This window comes from Canis lupus, chromosome 1 (genome assembly GCF_003254725.2).
Source record: "Canis lupus dingo isolate Sandy chromosome 1, ASM325472v2, whole genome shotgun sequence".
Lineage (NCBI taxonomy): Eukaryota > Metazoa > Chordata > Mammalia > Carnivora > Canidae > Canis > Canis lupus.
In genome coordinates this window covers 100,587,881-100,610,606 of record NC_064243.1, presented here as the reverse complement: position 1 = coordinate 100,610,606, position 22,726 = coordinate 100,587,881, and the positions used below count along the sequence as shown (strand labels likewise).

The following is a 22,726-nucleotide window of genomic DNA, read 5'->3' as shown; positions in this document are numbered from 1 at the left end:
CAATATATATGAATGGTAATCCTTGAAGAATAATGATAAACACATGAAAAATTTCTAAGAAATGATCAAAATATTAACTAGATTGAAAATCATGTATATTTGAAATTCAAATATAACATGTTCATTTGCTGAAATTCTATTATGGCTTAATTTCCTCTAAAAGAAATTGTGGGGACGCCTGGGTAGCTCAGTGGTTGAGCGTCTGCCTTTGGCTCAGGGCGTGATCCCAGGATCTGGGATCAAGTCCCACATCAGGCTCCCTGCATGGGGCCTGCTTCTCCCTCTGCCTGTGTCTCTACTTCTCTCTCTGTGTGTCTCTCATGAATAAATAAATAAAATCTTATTTAAAAAAAATAATAAATAAATAAAAGAAATTGTGCATAAACATTCTTGTCTTAAAAACAAAACAAAACAAAAAAACAATGGGCTGCCTGGGTGGCTTAGTGGCTTAGTTGGTTAAGTGTCTGCATTCAGCTTAGGTCATGGTCCCAAAGGCCCCTCATTGGGCTCCTTGCTCAGTGGAGAACCTGCTTCTCCCTCTCCCTCTGCCCCACCCCCTGCTTGTACACACGCGCGTGGGGGCTCTCTCTCTCTCTCTCTCTCTCTCTCTCTCACGAGTAAATAAAATCTTTAAAAAAAGAAACAATAATTCACCATTTGTACTGTACAATTTGCAGTACTAAAAGTGGCCAGAAAAGTTAAAGATCTTTGAAAACCATTCAGAGAGTGGAATACATAAATAGACATATGATACAATTACCTAATCTTGTGTTATTGTTCTTTTTAAAACTCAGTAACATTTTAAAGTACTGTTTTTCCAGGATATTAAATTTAGAAACAGGGATCCCTGGGTGGCGCAACGGTTTGGCGCCTGCCTTTGGCCCAGGGCGCGATCCTGGAGACCCGGGATCGAATCCCACGTCGGGCTCCCGGTGCATGGAGCCTGCTTCTCCCTCTGCCTGTGTCTCTGCCTCTCTCTCTCTCTCTGTGTGTGACTATCATAAATAAATTTTAAAAAATTAAAAAAAATAAAATAAAATAAATTTAGAAACAGTTGAAACAAAGCACTGGTGGGTTTCTTGCACTTGTATTGACTAGTAAGCTTTTTGAAACAAATGGAGCCAATGAATGAATTTAACAAACAGGTCAGGTAAAGGCAAGTCAATGGATATTTTACTGAATGTTTGTAAATGAGGGAGAAAATGTGTCTTGTAGATTCTCACGAATTTAAACGTTCATTCCCTTGGGTTAGGAGGTTGGAGGGAGGAGTGGCTAAGTGTGTCAGACAGAACTGTTAAGAAAAGAAACAAGAGGCCCCAAAGGGAGTCACATGCCCTAAGCCCGTGTCATCAAACTAGGACTTAATACCTAACTTAATCATGATTTCAACTTCTCACACTTGTGGAACCTTAAAGCAGACAATCTGGAATTACCTCATCAGCACCAGTGAGGCCCAACAGACTTGTGCTCCCCAAAGGAAAATGATCTTGCCTGAAACAATCTACTCTTTGCTAGTAACTTCCTTGTCCCACCCCTTCTGCCTATAAAAGTTTTCCATTTTGTATAGCTCCTTGGGGCTCCTTTCTATTTAAGGATGGGACGCTGGATGGGACGCTGTCAGATTCATGAATTGCTGAGTAAAGCCAATTAGATCTTTAAAACTTACTCAGTTGAATTTTGTTATTTAACAGAGCAAAACCTTAAATGTACACACAGATGAATTTGTTTAACATTTTATAAATCCATTTGTAATTGAAATCAGACATTTAAGAAATTGTGAGTGGAATGAAATACATAATAGACTAGAACTGTGAAGCAAAAGAAAGGGAAAGGGAAAAGTGTAGGCCTAAGTTGAACATGAAATCATAGAATGAATTGAAGTAATGACAGTCAGTAAATGTAATGTGGAAATTAATGGTTTATTTGATTCAGAGAGCACATAATGATGTTATCAGATTTGGGTCCTTGTACCCAGAGATGGTAGAAATGAGACTGTGTCCACAATTTAAAAGCAGAGTCAAGGCTTTATTGGGGCACCAGCTGCAGTTGAAGGGAGACACAGTCACGAAAATGTGTCACATTGGCTCCTGGAAAAATAGGCAGGGAAAGTTTTAAAGGACCCGAGGTGAGAAAGGAGTGACGGCTAAGCATGTGGGGTGGGGAAATACAGGGAATTGGGAGCGAGTGCAAGCACAGTTGACAGAACGTGCTTCCTTTTATTTTTTTCTTTTTTAAGATTTTATTTATTTATTCATGAGATACACAGAGAGAGAGGCAGAGACATAGAGGGAGAAGCGGGCTCCTCGCAGGGAGCCAAATGTGGGACTTGATCCTCGGACCCAGGATGGCACCCTGAGCCAAAGGCTGACGCTCAACCGCTGAGTCACCCAGGCATCCCAGAACATGCTTCTTTATACACGTATGTTTCTTTTGTGTGTCAAGTCTCCACCTCTGGCAATGACGTTTAGCATTGTAATGAGGGGGAAAGTTCGTGAAAGGTCAAATTTGGCAGCCATCACATCTCATACTAGTTTGAACAGGTCTGGGATTGCTCTTTGGCTGTTGCTTTGCTCTGCAGGAGCAACGATAACAGCTGGCAGGAGATGTCCTCCAGAACTCCCGCTAGGCCAGGGTCTCAGAGGTTCACAGAAGGCCCCTCACTGGCGTTGCTTCTGGCCCACAGGCCCTCTGCGGCACTCTGCAGACACACCCTCCCTTCCCCTTTGCTGAGGGCCTCCACTCATCTTTTCATGGGGACCTAATGCTGATGGGCTCTCTTGAGGATCATTTCATTTTAACAGCCTGCAAACCATACAGTGTGCAGAGACTATTCCACTTTTCAAAGGAGGGATCTAGCTCTCAGAGAGGGCAAGGGACTTCCACAGGGCAGCACAGCTGCTACATCCCTGAGCTGGGGACGGTCAGCCTACACCATGCTGGACCCTCTCACCCTGTTCGCCTCTGTTCTCCTTTGGAAATTGCCCAGGACTCGGGCCAAGACACTCAGACACCTCACCTGCCAGACTGTCCATGGAGCCTGACCCACCAAGTAACCCTACCCTGACATCTCCACCTGAGACTCTCCGGGTCATAAGTGTCACTGTAGACCATCCTGTCCCCTCACCACCATTGGCAATAATTCCTCCCCGCAGAGGGAGGAAGCCTAAATATGGCTTCTAGGTGGCCGCTCCACCTTGTGCCCCCATACTGAGCTGTCACCCAGTTATCACTGTCACTATTATGGGTGCTGTGTGGCCCTGAAGAACTGAGAGCAGCCACTGAGGCCTTCACATATCCCTGCCCGCAGCTCTTGCAGGAGACCTTAGCGCTTACAGTTCTCCCTCACCATTGTTGGTAAATTGCAAATTGTCCAAACAGTGACTGCCAACCTGCTAGAAAGTTCCCATCCCTCCTGTAAAGCCTGTAAACCTCCCACCTTCCTCTCCCAACTAGACTGAGGCTTCTTAGCCCTGGGGGCAAGCATTAACCTGTAATGAATTCTGGGCCCCAGCTGGTTTTTCCCCCACCACCTGTAAGTCTTCAAACCTGTGTGAGCCTCCGGGCTGTACCAAGGTGTGCACCCAACTTTCTGTTCTGACTCCCACCAGCGCGTCATCAAATATGCAGAGATGGGATAGGTTGTTTTCTCTAAGCTAGACTATCTCTACACCCATCCCCCTCATCACACTTGGTCTGTGGGGACTACACAATTCTGTGTTGTTTGGGTGTCCCCATGACATGCCTGTCTCATGAGTCTCTGAGTATTTGTGCATTTATGTTGCCAGGCTTGGTGAGGTCTGGAAGGGTCCCCAGCACAGGAGCTTCTGTCCCATGGAGTTGGGGGTGTGCCTCCCTCCTGGCACGTGGGTGTTCACCAAGTTCTCCAAACTCTGTGGTATGATTGATCATTAACTCAATCTCTAGCTCCTCTCCACTGTGGATAGGGATGAACGTCCTAAACGTCTACTCATGGATTAGTCTTTCTGGAGACCAGCCCCCATCCTGAAGCTACCCGGGAGTTGCCTCACTGAAACAAAAGACACTCCTATCACCCAGGAAATTCCAAGTGATTTTGGGGTTCTGTATCAGGAACCAAGGTCAAAGACCAAATATTAGAACAAAAGATGCTTCTAGTGCTCTCATCACTTAAGAAGTTACAAGGGTTTTAGGGGCTCTGTGCCTGGAACTAGGGACAGAGACCCACATATATATTTTCTGTTATTTCACAACCTGCCTCACAGAGGTCTTTCCAAACAAAAGGTTTCCCTTGTACCAAGAGGTATGTGCAAGAATATTCACAATAGGAAACACCTGGAGACAGCCCAGGAAAGAGGATGGATCAGTGGGCTTCTCCACACAGTGGAGCATTGTCTGCAGCCCCATAGTCCTCTGCACTATGAATGTAGTGAGAGAAATGTCACAATATACCTCACAGAATACCCCCTTCCATGATTGAAGCCATTTTCACATGGTACCTTCTAGTTTCTCAATGTGATTGAGTCCCAGTTTCCTAGTGGAAACCAGCTCACAAATGTATTCCAAGTAACCAACATAAATGCTCTTGCCTCAGCTGTGCACAGCATCTTTTCATTTCCTCCAAAGTGCCCTTTCAAACTAGTTCTGCAAATGAGCTCCTCATCCTCCCCCCCCACCACCACCACCCCATACCTGCCATCTCTGGAAAAAATGAACAGAAAGCATTTGACCTTTTTTGGTATTTGTCAATAAAATAGCATTCTCAAACTTTCAATCACCAATCATATCAGATGGAGTTTAGCCATTAATATATCAAGTGAATTAAAGAAATATAACATTTGAATATAGAAGTTCCCTTTTATAGACTAAGGCCTATTTCTGGGTTTGTGCCCCTGCTCTGCACCTTTTTAAGTGCATGTGACCCAGTAAAGATAAAGTGTGTGGACAGAGGCAGGGGAGCAGGAGGGAAAGCATCACTTGACCACTGGAAGCTGGTGTTTGTGTCCTGGAGTTGAACTTTCATGGATTTTAAGGAATAAACACCAACATTACACATTCATCCATTTATTCAGCAGGTTATTTATTGGTTATTTGAATTTTTTGTCAGCCACTTTTCTGGGCACCTGAGATACACTCCAGTGAACGAACAGAAATTCCTCCTTAAACTTACATTTTAGTGAAGAAAATAAATGGAAAATATAATCAGGAAATTATATGTTCTAAATAGGGAGGTGCTATGGAAATATACGTATTTGCATACATATTCACATAGCATTACACTGAGGCTACAGCTGAGGAAGCTTCTGATGTGGAAGGAGTACCTTTGACGGCAATTTTCTGGTGAGTCCTCAGGTGGCGGTGGTAGGTGGATGACTGGCGGTAGCTTCTCTGGCAAAGCGCACATACATAGGGCTTCTCACCCGTGTGGATTCTCTCATGGGCCAGAAGGTTGGTTTTGTGGCTGAAGGATTTTTCACATGTGCTGCACCTGAAAGGCTTCTCTTCTGTGTGAATCTTCTGATGCACGTGTAGGTCTGACGCTTGGAAGAAGCCTTTGTTACACTCAGCACAAATGAATGTCCTCTCATTGTTGTGTCTTCTCTGATGGGCTTTTAGCTGAGAGAAATACCTAAAGATCCTGGGACATTTTTCACATCTGTAGGAGTTTTGGGCGTCACGGAATCTTTCTTGGTGTCCCCCACATGTGGAATTCCCCTCGGTTTTTTGGTGGGTAGAAACAGGGTCAGGGGTGACTGCGGTTGACCGAGAGTGAAACCCTGGTGCCCCCTCCATCAGGACATCTTGATATGGGCGTCCTTGCAGGCACCCTTCCTGGGAATTGGACGTACCTAGACCCGGTCTTCCAGGGCTGAGCAGATCCTTCAAAGAAACACTGTCCTCTTCAGGGTGAGGACAGTCCTCCTCATGGACAATGAACAGGGAAGGTACTGCATTGCCTTGACTAGTAGTACCGTCATTGTGATAAATGTTGTAGCCATTTGCTTTATCTCCTGTGGGGGATAAAACAACTCAGTGAAGTTGTACCCAAGAAGGAGTCCACACACAACATCCCTCTGGTACCTTGGCTTACCCCACTCACCTTGTCCTGTTTCCAGGGAAGTATCTTGGGAAGTCCAGGAGGGTGTCCCCATGTTCTCTTCTGTTGGGGTTCCTGCTGACAATTGTTTCATGAAATGAACGATGACTTCTCTTAAGGGCATATTCTCAGAAAAGAGGGCGTCCTGGCCCTTCATGTGGACGTGGACCTGTAGAGAAACAAAGCCTGATCACTGTCGTTTATGGATCTGTTGAGTGACAGAAGCCTTTGTGGAAGCTCTGCTCTCATCAGGCTTTCCCAGGATCCTTCTACTGCATGCTGCCACACCCACTATTCTGCCCTTATGCCTGCCAGCCTTAAAGTTCATGGTGATTTCTAATTAGTGTGTCATTCTCAATGAAAAAAGACTAATACCAAGGACTTCTGAGGGAAGAATGAGCTTGTGTTAAGGCGTTTCTCCCCATTCTTGAGGTTTCTGTTCTATTGCCAATTTCTTACTGAGCCCTCCTACCATCTCACTGGCTAAAATCAATTAGTATGTTAGCTCTTATATGTCCTACTGAATAGTTACCTATAAAACGTATGCTTTAATTTTGCTTACTTAGCATGGTAAAGAGCCTCTTTTGTGAGAACTAATAAATGGATTCTTTATCTACTTACAAGCAACTCTAACAGGTTGTATTTTTTTTAAACGGGCTATATTTAATCCTTACACACCTCTTCCCCTCACCTCAAGAGTTAAAACCCTCTACTTACTAATCCAGGTAGCTTCATGCCATCATCAGTCAGATCTTCCATGAATTTCTCCAGGTTCCTGCCACTTGCATTCCATTTCTTTTTCAACATGGACCTGTCACTGCAGTGGCCATTGATCATAAACTGTTCCAAGACCAGATGAGAAATAATCTCATCCTTGCTGTGTTTCTCTGGTTGCAGCCATGAGTGAAATAACTTATAGAGATTTTGCAGTTCCTGCCTTGCACTTGAGTTACTGTTTTGCAATAAAGTGAGCTGAGTGCTTGGGAACTCATAGATCTCGTCTTCCTCCTGAATGGCTGGTCCTTGGCTAAGTTTATGCTCTAGGTTTTCTGACCCAGGATCATTCATAGATGGTTCTCCCTGAAATGATATTCTGATATCTGAAGCCATTCTTAACAAGAATTCTCAGAGAGATTCAACTTTAGATATTCAGTTCCTACTGATTTATTTCTCTGGAGGTCTGTTTCAACTGCTGGTTGAAGACTGCAAGCTAAAAAATAGAAGAGATATATAATTAATTACAGCACTGGCATAATTCAAAAATCTAGTTTCAGGTAAGTTCATGGATAAACTCTACTAGACATTTAAGAAAGAATGCTAATCTTCCATAAACTGTCCCCAGAGCATAAAAAAGTGGGATCACTCCCTTTTAGTTAATGAGTTCAGCAGCTCCCTGATAACAAAAATATTATAAGTACATTAAGTAAAGGTACACTACAGGGATGCCTGGGTGGCTCAGGGGTTGAGCCTCTGACTTCGGCTCAGCGCGTGATCCTGGAGTCCCGGGGTCGAGTCCCACATTTGGCTCCCTGCATGGAGCCTGCTTCTCCCTCTGCCTATGCCTCTGCCTCTCTCTGCATGTGTCTCTCAATAATACATAAATAAATAAAATGTAAAAAAAAGAAAGGTACACTACAGGTCAGGATCTCTCACAAATGAGAGGTGTAGAAATGGGAAGCAAAATATTTGCAAATCAAATCCAGTGACATATAAAGAGAATAATATATTACAAAACAAGTGGAGTTTACTTTCTAAATGAAACATTGGGTGAAAATTAAAAAGTCAATTACCACATGAATAGAGCTTAGAAAAACAATATGATCATCTCCTTGGGTACATTAAACATGTTTAATGAAAGTCAGTGCTCATTATTAAAAGACATTTAGTAAACGAGGAATAAAGAGAACTTCTTTAATGTCATAAAGTATACAAAATACAGCAAAACGTATCCTTAAGTGTTTTCCCCTGAGAGATGGATGACCAACTCTATGCAACATTGGACTACTTTTTAATCAGTTAAAAAAAGGCAAGAAAATATATTAAATATCATTTTTTGTACATGTCCTGATTTTGTTTCCAATAAAGTATCAAATGTTCTTTATATATATATACATATATTCTTTTTATTGAAGTTCGATTTTCCAACATATCGTATAACACCCAGTGCTCATCCCGTCAATTGCCACCCTCAGTGCCCATCACCCAGTCATCCCATCCCCCCACCCACCTCCCCTTCCACTATCCTTTGTTTGTTTCCCAGAGTTAGGAGTCTTTCATGTTTTGTCACCCTCTCTAATTTTTCCCACTCATTTTCTCTCCTTTCCACTATAATCCCTTTCACTATTTTTTATACTCCCCGTATGATTGAAACCATATAATGAATGTCCTTCTCCGATTGACTTACTTCACTCAGCCTAATAACCTCCGGTTCCATCCATGTCAAAGCCAATGGTGGGTATTTGTGGTTTCTAATGGCTAATATTCCATTGTATACATATACCACGTCTTCTTTATCCATTCATCTTTTGATGGACACCAAGGCTCCTTCCACAGTTTGGCTATTGTGGACATTGCTGCTATAAACATTGAGATGCAGGTGTCTCAGCTTTTCACTGCATCTGTATCTTTGGGGTAAATCCCCAGTAGTGCAATTACTGGGTGGTAGGGGAACTCTATTTTTAACCCTTTGAGGAACACCACACAGTTTTCCAGAATGGCTGTACCAATTCACATTCCCACCAACAGTGCAAGAGGGTTCCCCTTTCTACGAATATTAGACGAGGTGAATTTTTGCAAGATGTCTGATACAAGACTAATTTACCAAAATCAGTTGGATTGTATTATAACACTAGAAAATTAAATTTAAAAAATACTCAACTACTGTATTACCATTAAACATCAAATATCTCAGAAAAAGTCGAATGAAAATGTACGAGCCCTCTATGGAAAAACAATATTAATAAATATTATATTCATAAATGATAGCTATGTTCGTGAATTGCAAGACTCAATTCCAGTTGGAAAACATCATTTATCCCCAAGTTGCTGGATAAATTCAATGCCATGCCATTGGAAATCCAGCAAGTGTATGCGTGTGTGTGTGTGAACATTGACAGCTGATTCTAAAATTACATTGACATGTATAGGCTAAGAATAGCCAATACAATCCTGAAGAATAATAACAATTTCAGGATTTATATAATCACAAAACAAAACAAGTTATGAGACTATATTCATTAAGACTTGGACGATGGCACAAGGATAGACAAATAAGGCAACCAAACAGAATGTTATCCTGATATTGGTTGACGGCTATACTGCCATTGGCTTTCTATAAACACGACACTGAAGTGCATGTGCTGATAGGTAAGCTTAATTTTTTCTTCCAATAAATGGTGCTAGGTCAACTGAACATTCATAAAGGAGAAAGTTCATCCTGACCCCAATCTTACCTCATTTAATTTTTTTTAAACATTTTATTTATCTGTTCATGAGAGACACACAGAGGCAGAGACATAGGCAGAGGGAGAAGCAGGTTCCTCACGGGGAGCCTGATGCAAAACTTCATCCCAAGACCCCAGGATCACGCCCTGAGTCAAAGGCAGATGCTCAACCGCTGAGCCACCCAGGCGTCCCAGTCTTGCCCCATTTACAAAAATTAGTTCTAAGGATGTCTGGGTGGTTCAGGGCGTGATCCTGGGATCCAGGATTGAGTCCCATATCAGGCTCCCTGTGAGGAGCCTGCTTCTCCCTCTCCTGTGTCTCTGCCTCTCTCTGTGTGTCTCTCATGAATAAATAAATAAATCTTTAAAAAAATAGTTATAGATGGGTTTTTAAAAATCTCAGAAATGTAAAATAAAGCTTCTAGAAGACCACCTGGAAGAATATATTTAATACCTTGTAGTAGAAAAAGATATTCTTTACTCAACAGGAATTTCCTTTTCCACAGAGGAGACTGACACACTGGACTACATTAAAACGAGAAGTAGTATTCATCAAGTAAAGTCATTCATTCATTTTTTTAAAATGCAGCACAGGGTGCCTGGGTGGCTCAATCAGTTAAGTGTCTCCCTTTGGCTCAGGTCATAATCTCAGGGTCCTGGGATCAAGCCCCACGTTGAGCTCCCTGGTCAAAGGGGAGTCTGCTTCTCCCTCTTCCTCTGCCCCTCCCTGCCACAGGTTCCCTCTCTCAAATAAATAAGTAAAATCTTTTTTTTTTTTTTTTTTTTAAAAGGAGGGATCCCTGGGTGGCGCAGCGGTTTAGCGCCTGCCTTTGGCCCAGTGCGTGATCCCGGAGACCCGGGATCGAATCCCATATCGGGCTCCTGGTGCGTGGAGCCTGCTTCTCCCTCTGCCTGTGTCTCTGCGCCTCTCTCTCTCTCTCTCTCTCTGTGTGACTATCACAAATAAATTTAAAAAAATTATTAAAAAAAAAAAGGAAATTTCACGCCACAAAAATCAGAAAAATGTGAAAGGTAGGATTGATACGTGGGCACACAAAGACCTAATTAATTGCTGTTAGTCGATTTTGTTTCATGCTTTGTGTTAAGCTTTGCTCAGACTAGCCACCCTGATCCCATCAGTTAATGAGGCAGTGGATTCTGGAAAAACCCCATAGGAGAAAGTTGAGCACATTCTTTCTTCTTCCTAATCCATTTATCACAAAGCTTCTAGTCAACCTTTCCAACATCCTCATCTGCTCAGGTCAGACTCCACTTTACTCCCTCTACAACTCCCTCTTCCTCAAGAAAAGTACCAAGTCCTTCCCTGTCTCAGGAAGCCTTGCCAGAGGCATCTCACCCCTCCATCCTCACCTTAGGTGTTGTGGCTGATTTTTTATATCCAGGTACCTCAGCCCCCCTCCCTCCCTCCCTCTCCTTTCTACTGTAGAATCCATGCCCTCTTCTTCTTTTGAGCCTCCCCACAAGTTCTTTTTCTGTATTTCTCCAGGCACACAGGAGCCACATGCTCATACTTGCACACATGCTCTCAATCCCACACAGACACAGCTTTGGAGTATTATTACAGCCAAAACCTTGGAATTAAAAACTGACTGCCATGTTAAAAGCTCTCATCACAAGAAAAAAAGAAATGAAACTATGTAAGATGATGGATGTTAACTAGACTTATTGTATTGATCATTTTGCAATATATATAAAAATAGAATCATATGTTGTACATCTGCAACTAACAATGTTATACATCAATTATATCCCAAAACAAAATGAAACAAAGCCCAGGCTTAACCTGGAGTCGGACATTAACCAACTGTGTGACCACAGGCACATGATCCACTGGGTTCTTGTCTATGTCATGGGGGCTCTGATCTCTGATGACACCTAGAACCCAGAGTTTCAATGAGCTAAAAGAGTTAATACCTAGGAAGACTATTGGAGCATTTGCTGGCTCATAAGCAATTCAGTAAAGTCTGCTAAATACCTGATACCCCTCCTTTGAATTTTAGCTCCTACCCACTCATCCCAATCTATTGTGGGCCAACACATTCACAAGATGTAATAAAAGTGAATTACTAGAAACATAAAATTAACAAGACAACAGAAACATACAAAAAAGACTTTCTCAAGAAGTCTCTTGCAATCAGGCAAGGTTTTTATAGAGAAGTTAACACAATAGGCCATCCCCACACTTGAGGGACCTCCATAACTTTGCACCGAGGAATTTCCTTCCCAGAGGCATGCTTACATTCACACGCATGCACACTTACACACACAAAATCAGAAATTTTCCTTTCATCCTGGAAACTCACCTCAGGAAGATTGACTTCAAACTGGGCAGTTTTGGGCTGAAAGCTGGGCCGCTATGTGACTCACTATCCACACTGGATTCATCTGACAGGCCTTCCTAAGTCTCCTCCCTTTTATAGGGTGTGGAGTCAATGATGCATTTACAGACATGATTGGATAAAATTTGCTCACTGCTGAAATCCTTGATGGAATCTCGATCTGGCTCCAGTTCCAGCTCTCCAATAGTTATTACATAACAACCCTGGAGTGGCACCTGCATAGCTCAGGTGATTAAGTGTCTGACTTCAGCTCAAGTCATGATCTCAGGGTCCAGGGATGAAGCCCCTGCCAGCCTCCAGGTCTCAGGCCCCCACACCCCTCCAGGCTTCGCTGGCAGTCTGGTAGTCCTTTGGCCCCTCCCCCTACTCATGTTCTCTCTTTCTCTCAAATAAACTAATTAATAATCCTTAATAAATTAATGATCCCCAAACATCTCTGGGACAATTGACCACAATCAAACAAGCTGATATTTCTTTTTAAGAAATTTTTTCTGGGGAACCCTGGGTGGCGCAGCGGTTTAGCGCCTGCCTTTGGCCCAGGGCGCGCGATCCTGGAGACCCGGGCTCAAATCCCACGTCGGGAGGGGCTCAAATCCCACGTCGGGAGGGGCTCAAATCCCACGTCCGGCTCAAATCCCACGTCGGGCTCCCGGTGCATAGAGCCTGCTTCTCCCTCTGCCTATGTCTCTGCCTCTGTGTGTGTGTGTGTGTGACTATCATAAATAAATAAAAAATTAAAAAAAAAATTTTTTTCTCTTATTTAGGGACGCCTGTGTGGCTCAGTTGGTTACGCATCTGCCTTTGGCGTGGATCATGGTCCCTGGGTCCTGGGATTGAGCCCCACATTGGCTCTACGCTCAGCAGGAGCCTCCTTTTCCTTTCTTCTCCCTCTTCTTCTGCCTGCTTGTGTGCGCTCTCTCTCTCTGTCAAATAAATAAAATCTTAAAAAAAAAACATTTCATTTATTTATTTATGAGAGAGGCAGAGACACAGGCAGAGGGAGAAGCAGGCTCCACACAGGGAGCCGGACGCGGGACTCCATCCCGGGACTCCAGGATCACGTCCCGGACCGAAGGCAGGTGCTAAACCGCTGAGCCAAGCAGGGATCCCTTAAATTTTTTTTTAAATTTAAATTCAATTAATTAACATGTAATGTATTATTAGTTTCAGAGGTAGAGTTCAGTGATTCATCAGTCTTATATATAACCCAGTGCTCATTACATCATGTGCCCTTATTAATGTCCTCACCCAGTTACTCTGTCCCTCCATCTCCCTCCCCTCCAGCGATCTTTACTTTGTTTCCACTGAGTAAGAGTCTCCTATGGTTTGTCTCCCTCTCTGATTTCATTGTTTCATTTTTCCTTCTCTTCCCCTATGATCCTCTTTGTTTTGTTTCTTAAATTCCACATATGAGTGAAATCATATGATAATTGTCTTTCTCTGATTGACTTATTTCACTTAGATAATACCCACTAGTTCCATTCATGTCATTGCAAACGGCAAGATTTCTTTTCTTATTTATTTATTTATTTATTTATTTATTTATTTATTTATTTATTTGATGGCTGGGTAGTACTCTATTGTATATATACACTACATCTTCTTTATCCATTCATCTGTTGATGGACATTGGGTTCTTTTGTAGTTTGACTGTTGTGGAGATTGCTATTCTGCCTAATTCTTTTTTAAATAATATAAATAAATATAAACACTGGGGTGCAGATGCCCCTTCAGATAACTACATTTGTATCGTTGGGGTAAATCCCTGGTAGTGCAATTGCTGGATCATAGGGTAGCTCTATTTTTATTTTCAACGTTTTGAGGAACCTCTGTAATGTTTTCTAGAGTGGCTGCACCAGCTTGCATTACCTGACTTTGTTAATTTTAGCCATTCTTACTGGTGTGAGGTGGTATCTCATTGTGGTTTTGATTTGTATTTCTCTGACGCCGAGTGATGTTGAGCATTTTTTCGTGTCTGTTGGCTATGTGTATGTCTTCTTTGGAGAAATGTCTGTTCATATCTTCTTCCCACATCTTGATTGGATTATTAGTTCTTTGGGTGTTGAGTTTGAGAAGTTCTTCATAAATTTTGGATACTAGCCCTCTATCTGATAAGACGTTTGTGAATATCTTCCCCCATTCTGTCCATTCTCTTTTGGTTTTGTTGACTGTTTCCTTTGCTGTGCAAAAGCTTTTTATCTTGATAGAGTCCCAATAGTTCATTTTTGCTTTTGTTTCCCTTGCCTTTGGAGACATGTCTAGTAAGAAGTTGTTCTGGCCAAGGTGACAGAGGTTGCTGCCTGTGTTCTTCGCTGGGATTTTGATGGATTCCTGTCTCACATTCAGGTCTTTCATCCATTTTGAATCTATTTTTGTGTATGGTGTAAGGAATTGGTCCAGTTTCATTCTTCTGCATGTGGCTGTCCAATTGTCCCAACACTGTTTCTCAAAGAGACTGTCTTTTTCCATTGGATATTCTTTCCTGCTTTGTCAAAGATTAGTTGACCATAGAATTGAGGGTCCATTTCTGGGTTCTCTATTCTGGTCCATTGATCTATATGTCTGTTTTAGTGCCAGTACCGTACTGTCTTGATGATTACAGATTTGTAATGGAATTTAAAGTGTGGAATTGTGATGCCACCAGCTTATGTTTTTTTCCAACTTTTCTTTGGCTTTTTGGAGTCTTTTCTGGTTCTATACAAATTTTAGGATTATTTGTTGCAATTCTGTAACAGAAGTTGATGGTATTTTGATAGGGATTGCATTGAATGTATAGTTGCTCTTGGTAGCATAGACATTTGAACAATATTTGTTTTTCCAATCCATGAGCATGGAACATTTTTCCATTTCTTTGTGCCTTCCTTAATTTCTTTCGTGAGTGTTTTATACTTTGCTGAGTACAGATCCTTTGCCTCTTTGGTTAGGTTTATTCCTAGGTATCTTAAGGCTTTGAGTGCAATTGTAAATGGAAGACTCCTTAATTTCTCTTTCTTCTGTCTCATTGTCAGTGTTTAGAAATGCAGCTGATTTCTGTGCACTGATTTTCTATCCTGCCACTTTGCTGAATTCCTGTGTGAGTTCTAGCAATTTGGGGGTGGAGTCCGTGGGTTTTCCAAATAGAGTATCATGTCATCTGCAAAGAGTGAGAGTTTGACTTCTTCTTTGCTGATTCAGATGCCTTTTATTTCTTTTTGTTATCTGATAGCTGAGGGTAGGATTTCTAGTACTATGTTGAACAACAGTAGTGATAGTGGACATCCCTGCCATTCCTGGCCTTAGTGGGTGGAAGCTCTTAGTTTGAAAGAGATTAAGAATGATATTCTACTTGCTGTGGACTTTCACATAATGGCTTTTATGCTATTGAAGTATATTCCCTCTATCCCTACACTTTGAAGAGTTTTAATCAAGAAAGGATGCTGTACATTGTCAAATACTTTTTCTGCATCTGTGAGAAGATCATATGGTTCTTGTCCTTTATTTTATTAATATAGTGCATCACGCTGATTGATTTGCAGATGTTGAACCACCCCTGCAGTCCAGGAATAAATCCCACTTGGTCGTGGTGAATAATCCTTCTAATGTACAGTTGGATCCTACTGGCTAATATCTTGGTGAGCATTTTTGTATCCATGTTCATCAGAGATATTGGTCTGTAATTCTGCTTTTTGATAGGGTCTTTGTCTGATTTTGGGATCAAGGAAATGTCCTCATAGAAAGACTTTGGAAGGTTTCTTTCCATTTCTGTTGTTTGAAACAGCTTCAGAAGAATAGGTACTAATTCTTTTTTAAATGTTTGGTAGAATTCCCCTGGGAAGGGATGCCTGGGTGGCTCAGTGGTTGAGCGTCTGCATTTGGCTCAGGGCATGATCCAGGGGTCCTGGGATCCAGTCCCATATCAGGCTCCCTTCAGGGAGCCTGCTTCTCCCTCTGCCTATGTCTCTACCTCTCTTTGTGTATCTCTCATGAATAAAGAAGTAAAATCTTAAAAAAAAAAAAAAAACATTCCCCTGGGAAGCCATCTGGTCCTGGACTCTTGTTTCTTGAGAGATTTTTGATGACTGCTTCACTTTTTTGCTGGTATGGTTCTTATTCAGGTTTTCTGTTTCTCCCTGTTTCAGTTTTGGTAGTTTATACATGTCTAGCAATGCATCCATTTCTTTCAGATTGCTCAATTTGTTGGCATATAGTTGCTCATAATATGTTGTTATAACTGTATTTCTTCAGTGTTGGTTGTGATCTCTCCTCTTTCATTCATGATTGTATTTTATTTGGGTCCTTTGTCTTTTCTTTTTGATGAGTTGAGCCAGGAGTTTATCAATCTTATTAATTTGTTCAAAAAACCAACTCCTGGTTTCCTTGATCTGTTCTACTGTTCTTCTGGTTTTTATTTCATTGATTTCTGCTCTACTCCTTATTAATTCCCTTCTCCTACTGGATTTAGGCTTTATTTGCTGTTCTTTCTCCAGCTTCTTTCAGTGTAAGATTAGGTTAAGTATATGAGACATTTGTTGTTTCTTGAGAAAGGTATTACGATATACTTTCCTCTTAGGACCGCTTTTCCTGGATCCCAAAGGTTATGTTTCATGGAACAGTTGTGTTTTCATTTTCATTCGTTTCCATGAATTTTTTAAATTCTTCTTTAATTTCCTGGTTGACCCATTCGTTAGTAGGAAGCTCTTTCGCTTCCATTTATTTGAGTTCTTTCCAATTTCCTCTTTTGATTGAGTTCCAGTTTCAAAGCATTATGGTCTGAAAATATGCAAGGAATGATCCCAGTCTTTTGGTACCAGTTGAAACCTGATTTGTGACCCAGATATGAGTCACATTCTGGAGAATGTTCCATGTTAACCCAAGAAGAATATGTATCCTGTTGCTTTAGGTTGGAATGCTCTGAATATGTCTGTGAAGTCCATCTGGTCCAGTGTGTCATTCAAAGCCCTTGTTTCCTTGTTGATCTTCTACTTAGATTATCTGTCCATTGCAGTGAGTCAGGTGTTAAAGTCTCCTACTATTATTGTATTATTATCAATATGTTTATTTAATTATGTTATTAATTGGTTTATATAATCGGCTGCTCCCATGTTAGGAGCATAAATTTTTACAATTGATAGATCTTCTTGTTAGGTAGACCTTTTTTTAAAGATTTATTTATTTATTCATAAGAGACACAGAGACAGAGGCAGAAGCAGAGGCAGAGGCAGAGGCAGAAGCAGAAGCAGGCTCCCCACAGGAAGCCTGATGTGGGACTCAATCCCAGATCCTGGGATCATGCCCTGAGCTGAAGGAGATGCTCATCCACTGAGCCACCAAGATGTCCCTAGATAGAGCCTTTAATTATGACATAGTGTCCTTCATCTTGTATTACAGTCTGGTTTAAAATCTAATTTGTCTGGTGTAAGGATTGCTATCCCAGCATTCTTTTGATGTCCATGAGCGTGATAAACGGTTTTCCACCTCCTCACTTTTAATATGCAGGTGTCTTTGTGTCTCAAGTGAGTCTCTTGCAGACAGCATCCATGGGTCTTGCTGTTTTATCCAATCTGTTACCATGTGTCTTTTGATTGGGGCATTTAGCTCATTTGCATTCAGAGTAACATTGAAAGTATGAATTTAGTGCCATTTTATTACCTGTAGAGTCACTGTTTCTGGATCTAGTCTCTGCCTCATTCTGGTCTATCTTACCTCTTCACTTAAAGGATCCCTTTTAATATTTCTTGTAGGGCTGGTTTAGTGTTCACAACTTCTTTCAGTTTTTCTTTGTCATAGAAGCTTTTTTGTATCTCCTTCTATTTTGAAAGACAGCCTAGCTGGATAAGGTATTCTTGGCAACATATTTTTCTCATTTAGCACCCTGAATATATCATTCCAGTCCTTTGTGGCCTGTCAGGTCTCTGGGCATAGGTCTGCTGCCAGTCTAATGTTTCTACCCTTGTAGGTTATGGACCTCTTGTCTTGAACTGCTTTCAGCATTTTCTCTTTTTCTCTAAGATTTGCGAGTTTCAGTATTATATGTGGAGGTGTTGACCTACTTTTATTGATTTTTGTGGGGGGGGGGGTCTCTGTGCCTCCTGGACTTGGATTCCTCTTTCCTTCCCCAGATTAGGGAAGTTCTCTGCTATAAATTGCTCCTATATACCTTCTGCATACCCTCCTTTCCTCTTCTTCTGGGATGCCAATTATTCTAATATTGATTTGCTTTATGGTATCACTTATCTTTGGAATTCTCCCCTTGTGATCCAGTAGTTGTTCATCTTTCTTTTTTCATCTTCATTCTCCATCATTTTGTCCTCTATGTCACTAATTCTCTTTTCTAATTCATTTATCCTAGTAGCTAGAGCCTCCATTTTTATTGCTTCTCATTAATAGCCTTTTTTATTTCAACTTGATTAAACTTCAGTTCTTTTATTTCTCCAGAAAGGGATTCTCTAGTGTCCTCTATGCTTTTTTCAAGCCCAGCTAATATCTTTATAATTGTTAATCTGAACTATATTTCTGACATCTTATATCCATACTGATTAGGTCCCTGTCAGTCAGTACTGCCTCTTGTTCTCTTTCTTGAGGTGAGTTTTTCCATCTTGTAGTTCTGTCTGGAGAAAAAATAGATGAACAAGAGAACAAAATACTAAAAAGGCAACAACAGCCCCAGAGAAATATATTCTAAACAAATCAGAAGAGACCTGAAGCTGAAAAAAAAAAAAAAGTTTAAAAAGAGAGAGAGAGAGAATATAATCAGACAGGTGAACAGAACATAGCAGTACAGTGGATCCTATGTGTATTTTGGTCTCTGTGTTAGAAAACTAGATCCTATAATTGTGAAGACCCATCTGTCAGAGAGGGAAGAATTACAATGGTGAGAGGCCCCTGTTTTGAAATGTGGCTGGGAGGGGCAGCCTGTACTCACTAGGGAAAAGTGGCAGGAATAGATTTTGGGAAACTCAGCATTTCTGTTTCCTGACTCTTTGTAGTGGAAATGACCACCCAGTACAACATGAAAGAGAGTTGGAGAAGCAGATCGAATGGGTTTCTTTAAGGAAGGGACCTGTGGAGCAATCCAAACATCATGTCTGACCTTCACTTTCAAGTCATATCCAGAGTCACACCACTTTCACCTTCTACTGTGCAGCTCTTATCATCCCATGGTGGGGTTGGCTCCTGCCTTGCCTCCTCTCCTCCTGCCAGTTTTCTTTCTTTTTTTTTTTTTCCTGCCAGTTTTCTATCCTCAAAGCAGCTGTCAACAAGGACCCTTTTATAATTGTCTGACCACATCCCTCCTCTGCAGAAGCTCCCTGGTGGCTTCCAAAGTCATTCTGCCTGAGTACACACCACCCTTGGTGAAGGACTTACCCACTCCTCAAAATGTCACAGACTCACAGTTTCACAAAATACAATAAAAATGAATGAACAGAAATGTGAAACCAACAAGAAAACAAAGGCATACAAAGTGCAAGGGCTTTTATGTCATCAGATTCAAAGGACGTGAAACATCTGTAATGTGCTCTGAGTTTATATACTTACTCTCTGCTTAGATACTTTCCTCACCAAAGACAGGAGCAAGTGTGGAGAAGGACAGTGCCCTTGGACCACCCTCTAAGTGTCACAGACACAGTGTGAAACCAGCTTCCTGACAGTGGCCTAGAGACCTGTTGATCTGGCTCCAGTGGTCTGTCTGCCTCAGCAGCCCCCTCTGCCACAGCCTCACAGCTCCCCCCATAGCTCCCACTGGCAGCCTCACTCCCACCTTGCATCTTTATTCTCCCTTCCCTTTGTCCATGGGAAAGGGACCCACAGTTCTCCTCACTTCTCTCCAGGCCTGCACTGAATGTGTTTCGTCACATCTCAGTGCCTCATTCCTACCAGGCAGTCTTTAGTCACTTTCTTTGCTTTATTTTTCTCCATAGAAATGACCTTCATCAGAAAAACTATATTATTCTTACTTGTCTTATTTCTTATCTGTCACTCTCCGTAGAGTTTAACTGACTCACAGATGAAATTTTCCTTTCTTTTTGTTTTTGTCTATACTGTATCTTGAGTGGTTTATATAGATCTGGGCCCTTGGAAATTCTAATTAATTGTGCGTCTATTTGAAATGAATATTCCAAATGTGAGAGGGTGTGGCTTAAACTAACATGGCAGCTGCAGGAAGGGCAGAATTAATTGAACTGCAGAAGGGTATATAGGGCAGAAACATCAAGACGCCTTCAGGGTCCAGGAGGGGTGGTGATCTTTCAAGGTAGAGAAATGAAAAGTTATAGGGAAGCACAGATGACAGCAAGTTCCAGAGTCCTGTTCCAATATATGGGGAAGTCGAGGTGATCTCAGACTTGTCTGGATGAGAGCCCAGAGCTGAGGACAAGCTAAAGAAAGTGGCTTCATTTACCACCTACAGGGCCTCAGGACAGTCATTACTTTCCTGTACTACCTCCCTTTTGTGGTGCTGCAGTAAGCAGTAATATCAGAGCAAGAGGATTTGAGGAGCATTCAGTCAGGCTGACCAGCTGCCCCTGGGCTGTTGTGCCATCCTCTTTCAGCCCACAGACCTTGGGATGACAGTTTAGGTGATGCCTGCACCCTGGCCAAGATATGCTGCAAACCGATGACCTAGTATACTGGGAGCAGGGCTCCTTTCCCTGCCCCCTCCCCATTTCATACTCACTGCATCTGCCAGAGCACTTGCCTGACCTAGGCCTTTCCTCCATGCACATATGAGGTAGAACAACTCATACATACATAGATATGGGAACAACACAAAAAACCATAGTGAATATGACATCTGGAAAACAGTGATGTCAGACAAGTACAAAGAAATTCAAACAAGCAGATAAAATAATCAAAGAAGGTTGCCGGGACTGTTTAGTTGGTTAAAAACTCTTGGTGTCGGCTCAGGTCATGATCTCAGGATTGTGAGATCAAGCCCTGTGTTGGGCTCCACAATCAGTGGCGAGTCTGCTTCAGGATTCTCTTTCTCCCTCTGCCCCTTTCCCTGCTTGCTTGCTCTCTCTTTAAAATAAATGAATAAATCTTTTTTAAAAATCACGGAGATGAAGAGAAACAAAGATCATAGGAAGAAGAAGATATGTTTAAAAAAATAGGAAAATATTTATCATGGAAAATGTTTATAAAGATAGGACTAGTTAGAATAAATAGGAGAATGAGATATTTAAAGGCTTAACTAGTGAGTCAGATGATAAGATTGAAGATGATATCTGAAAGGCAAAGGATACAAGAATCAAGTAGAAAGCATAGAAGAGGAAAAGGTCTGGGCAGCGTGAGTGGCTCAGCGGTTTAGTGCTGCCTTCAGCCCAGGCTGAAGATCCTGGAGACCCGTGATTGAGTCCCATGTCGGGCTCCCTGCATGGAGCCTGCTTTTCCCTCTGCCTGTGTCTCTGCCTCTCTTTCTCTGTCTCTCATGAATAAATAAATAAAATCTTTTTTTTTTTAAAGAGTAAAGGTCATGATCTAACTGTGGGAAGGAATATTCTTCTGCTTTATGCCTCTGAATCAGTGGCTAACACGTAATGCTACTAAACATTATTGTGGAATACATAAAGAAAATGAGAGTTACCAAGATCTAGATGCAAGTAGTCCCCAAAAGAGGGGAAAATTTTGTGATGACCCAGCAGAAGACACATGGGTAGCAGTTTCAGTGGTTTAAGTTGGGCATGGACATGAGATCCTGAAGTTGTTGGACTCTGAGGCATGTGAGAGGAGGTGGTAGAAGAAATTCAGGGATGCAGCAGAAAGACACACACTATGGGTGAATCAGGGGACAAGAACAAGGATGCACAGGTGACCATTGTTGTGGGCACCATGACGATGTGACCAGAGGATGTATGTACAGAGGGTGGCAGGAGTGGCAGAGAGAGGGCAGAATTTCCACACTGGGAAATGGTGCGGCTCATATAAAGTGAAGCAGATGGGGCAGAGTCTGAGACAGAACAGGCGGGAAAGGGAGATTGATACTTTGGTGGATATGACCAGTGAGAACTGAAAAGCTCTCTCCCATCTCCTCAATCTTTTTGCATTTAGTAGAGCTCAGACAGAAGAATCAGTTTTTCTCTCCCATTTCCTAGTCGCGCCCTCAATCTTCCTGCCGTCAGTTCAGAGGAAGAGGAACATATTTTGTATTCCTTTCTGATAGGTTGGCCCATCAGAACTGGGCACACAGGGCCACATCCCAAACTTCATGTGGTTTTCTTTAGATGTAAACATCCCGTCGCAATAGGGTGGCTTCTGTACTCTCTAAGACAGTTATTGATAAAGATGTAGGAGGGCTTCTGATCTCTCTGACAGTTATTGATAAAGATGATGCACACATTCATACTAATTATAATGCTTTTGATACTCATGGTTTTTTTCCTTGTATCCGTAATTCATTCCCTTATTTTGATGGAGTTTTCCATTTATAAATATAACAATTTTTTACCATTCATCTGTGGATGGATGTTTGTTTTTGTTATCTAGTGTCTGGCTTTGAGAATAAAGTTTCTGGGAAAATGTAAATACAAGTTTTCATTTCTCTTGTGGCTATATTTAGGTAGAAGTTCACATCAAATGATAAGTGAATGATTAATTTTGTTAACTGCCAGTGTTTTCCAAATGTATTGTTATTATTTTGCAATCCCGCCAGCAGTGTCTGAAAGTCCTGGTTTTTTTATACCTTCAACCTTTTTTTTTTTTTAATTTTTATTTATTCATGATAGGCACACAGTGATAGAGAGAGAGGCAGAGACACAGGCAGAGGGAGAAGCAGGCTCCATGCACCGGGAGCTTGACGTGGGATTCGATCCCGGATCTCCAGGATCGCGCCCTGGGCCAAAGGCAGGCGCCAAACCGCTGCGCCACCCAGGGAT

General features: G+C 41.8%; 1 protein-coding gene across 1 annotated transcript in view; it reads right to left on the bottom strand.

The window, feature by feature from the left end:
* Positions 1-5,046: 5,046 nt before the first annotated feature.
* The window catches only part of LOC112643661 (zinc finger protein 211-like), a 35,676-nt gene continuing 17,996 nt past the window's right edge, over positions 5,047-22,726 (bottom strand). Inside the window, exons 5-7 of the mRNA XM_035699536.2 lie at positions 6,791-7,184; positions 6,077-6,242; positions 5,047-5,987 (exon numbers count right to left, since the gene is read on the bottom strand). Of these exons, the coding sequence (XP_035555429.1) occupies positions 5,251-5,987; positions 6,077-6,242; positions 6,791-7,184 (1,297 nt within the window). The 3' untranslated portion in view covers positions 5,047-5,250. The remainder of the gene's footprint in view (positions 5,988-6,076; positions 6,243-6,790; positions 7,185-22,726) is intronic.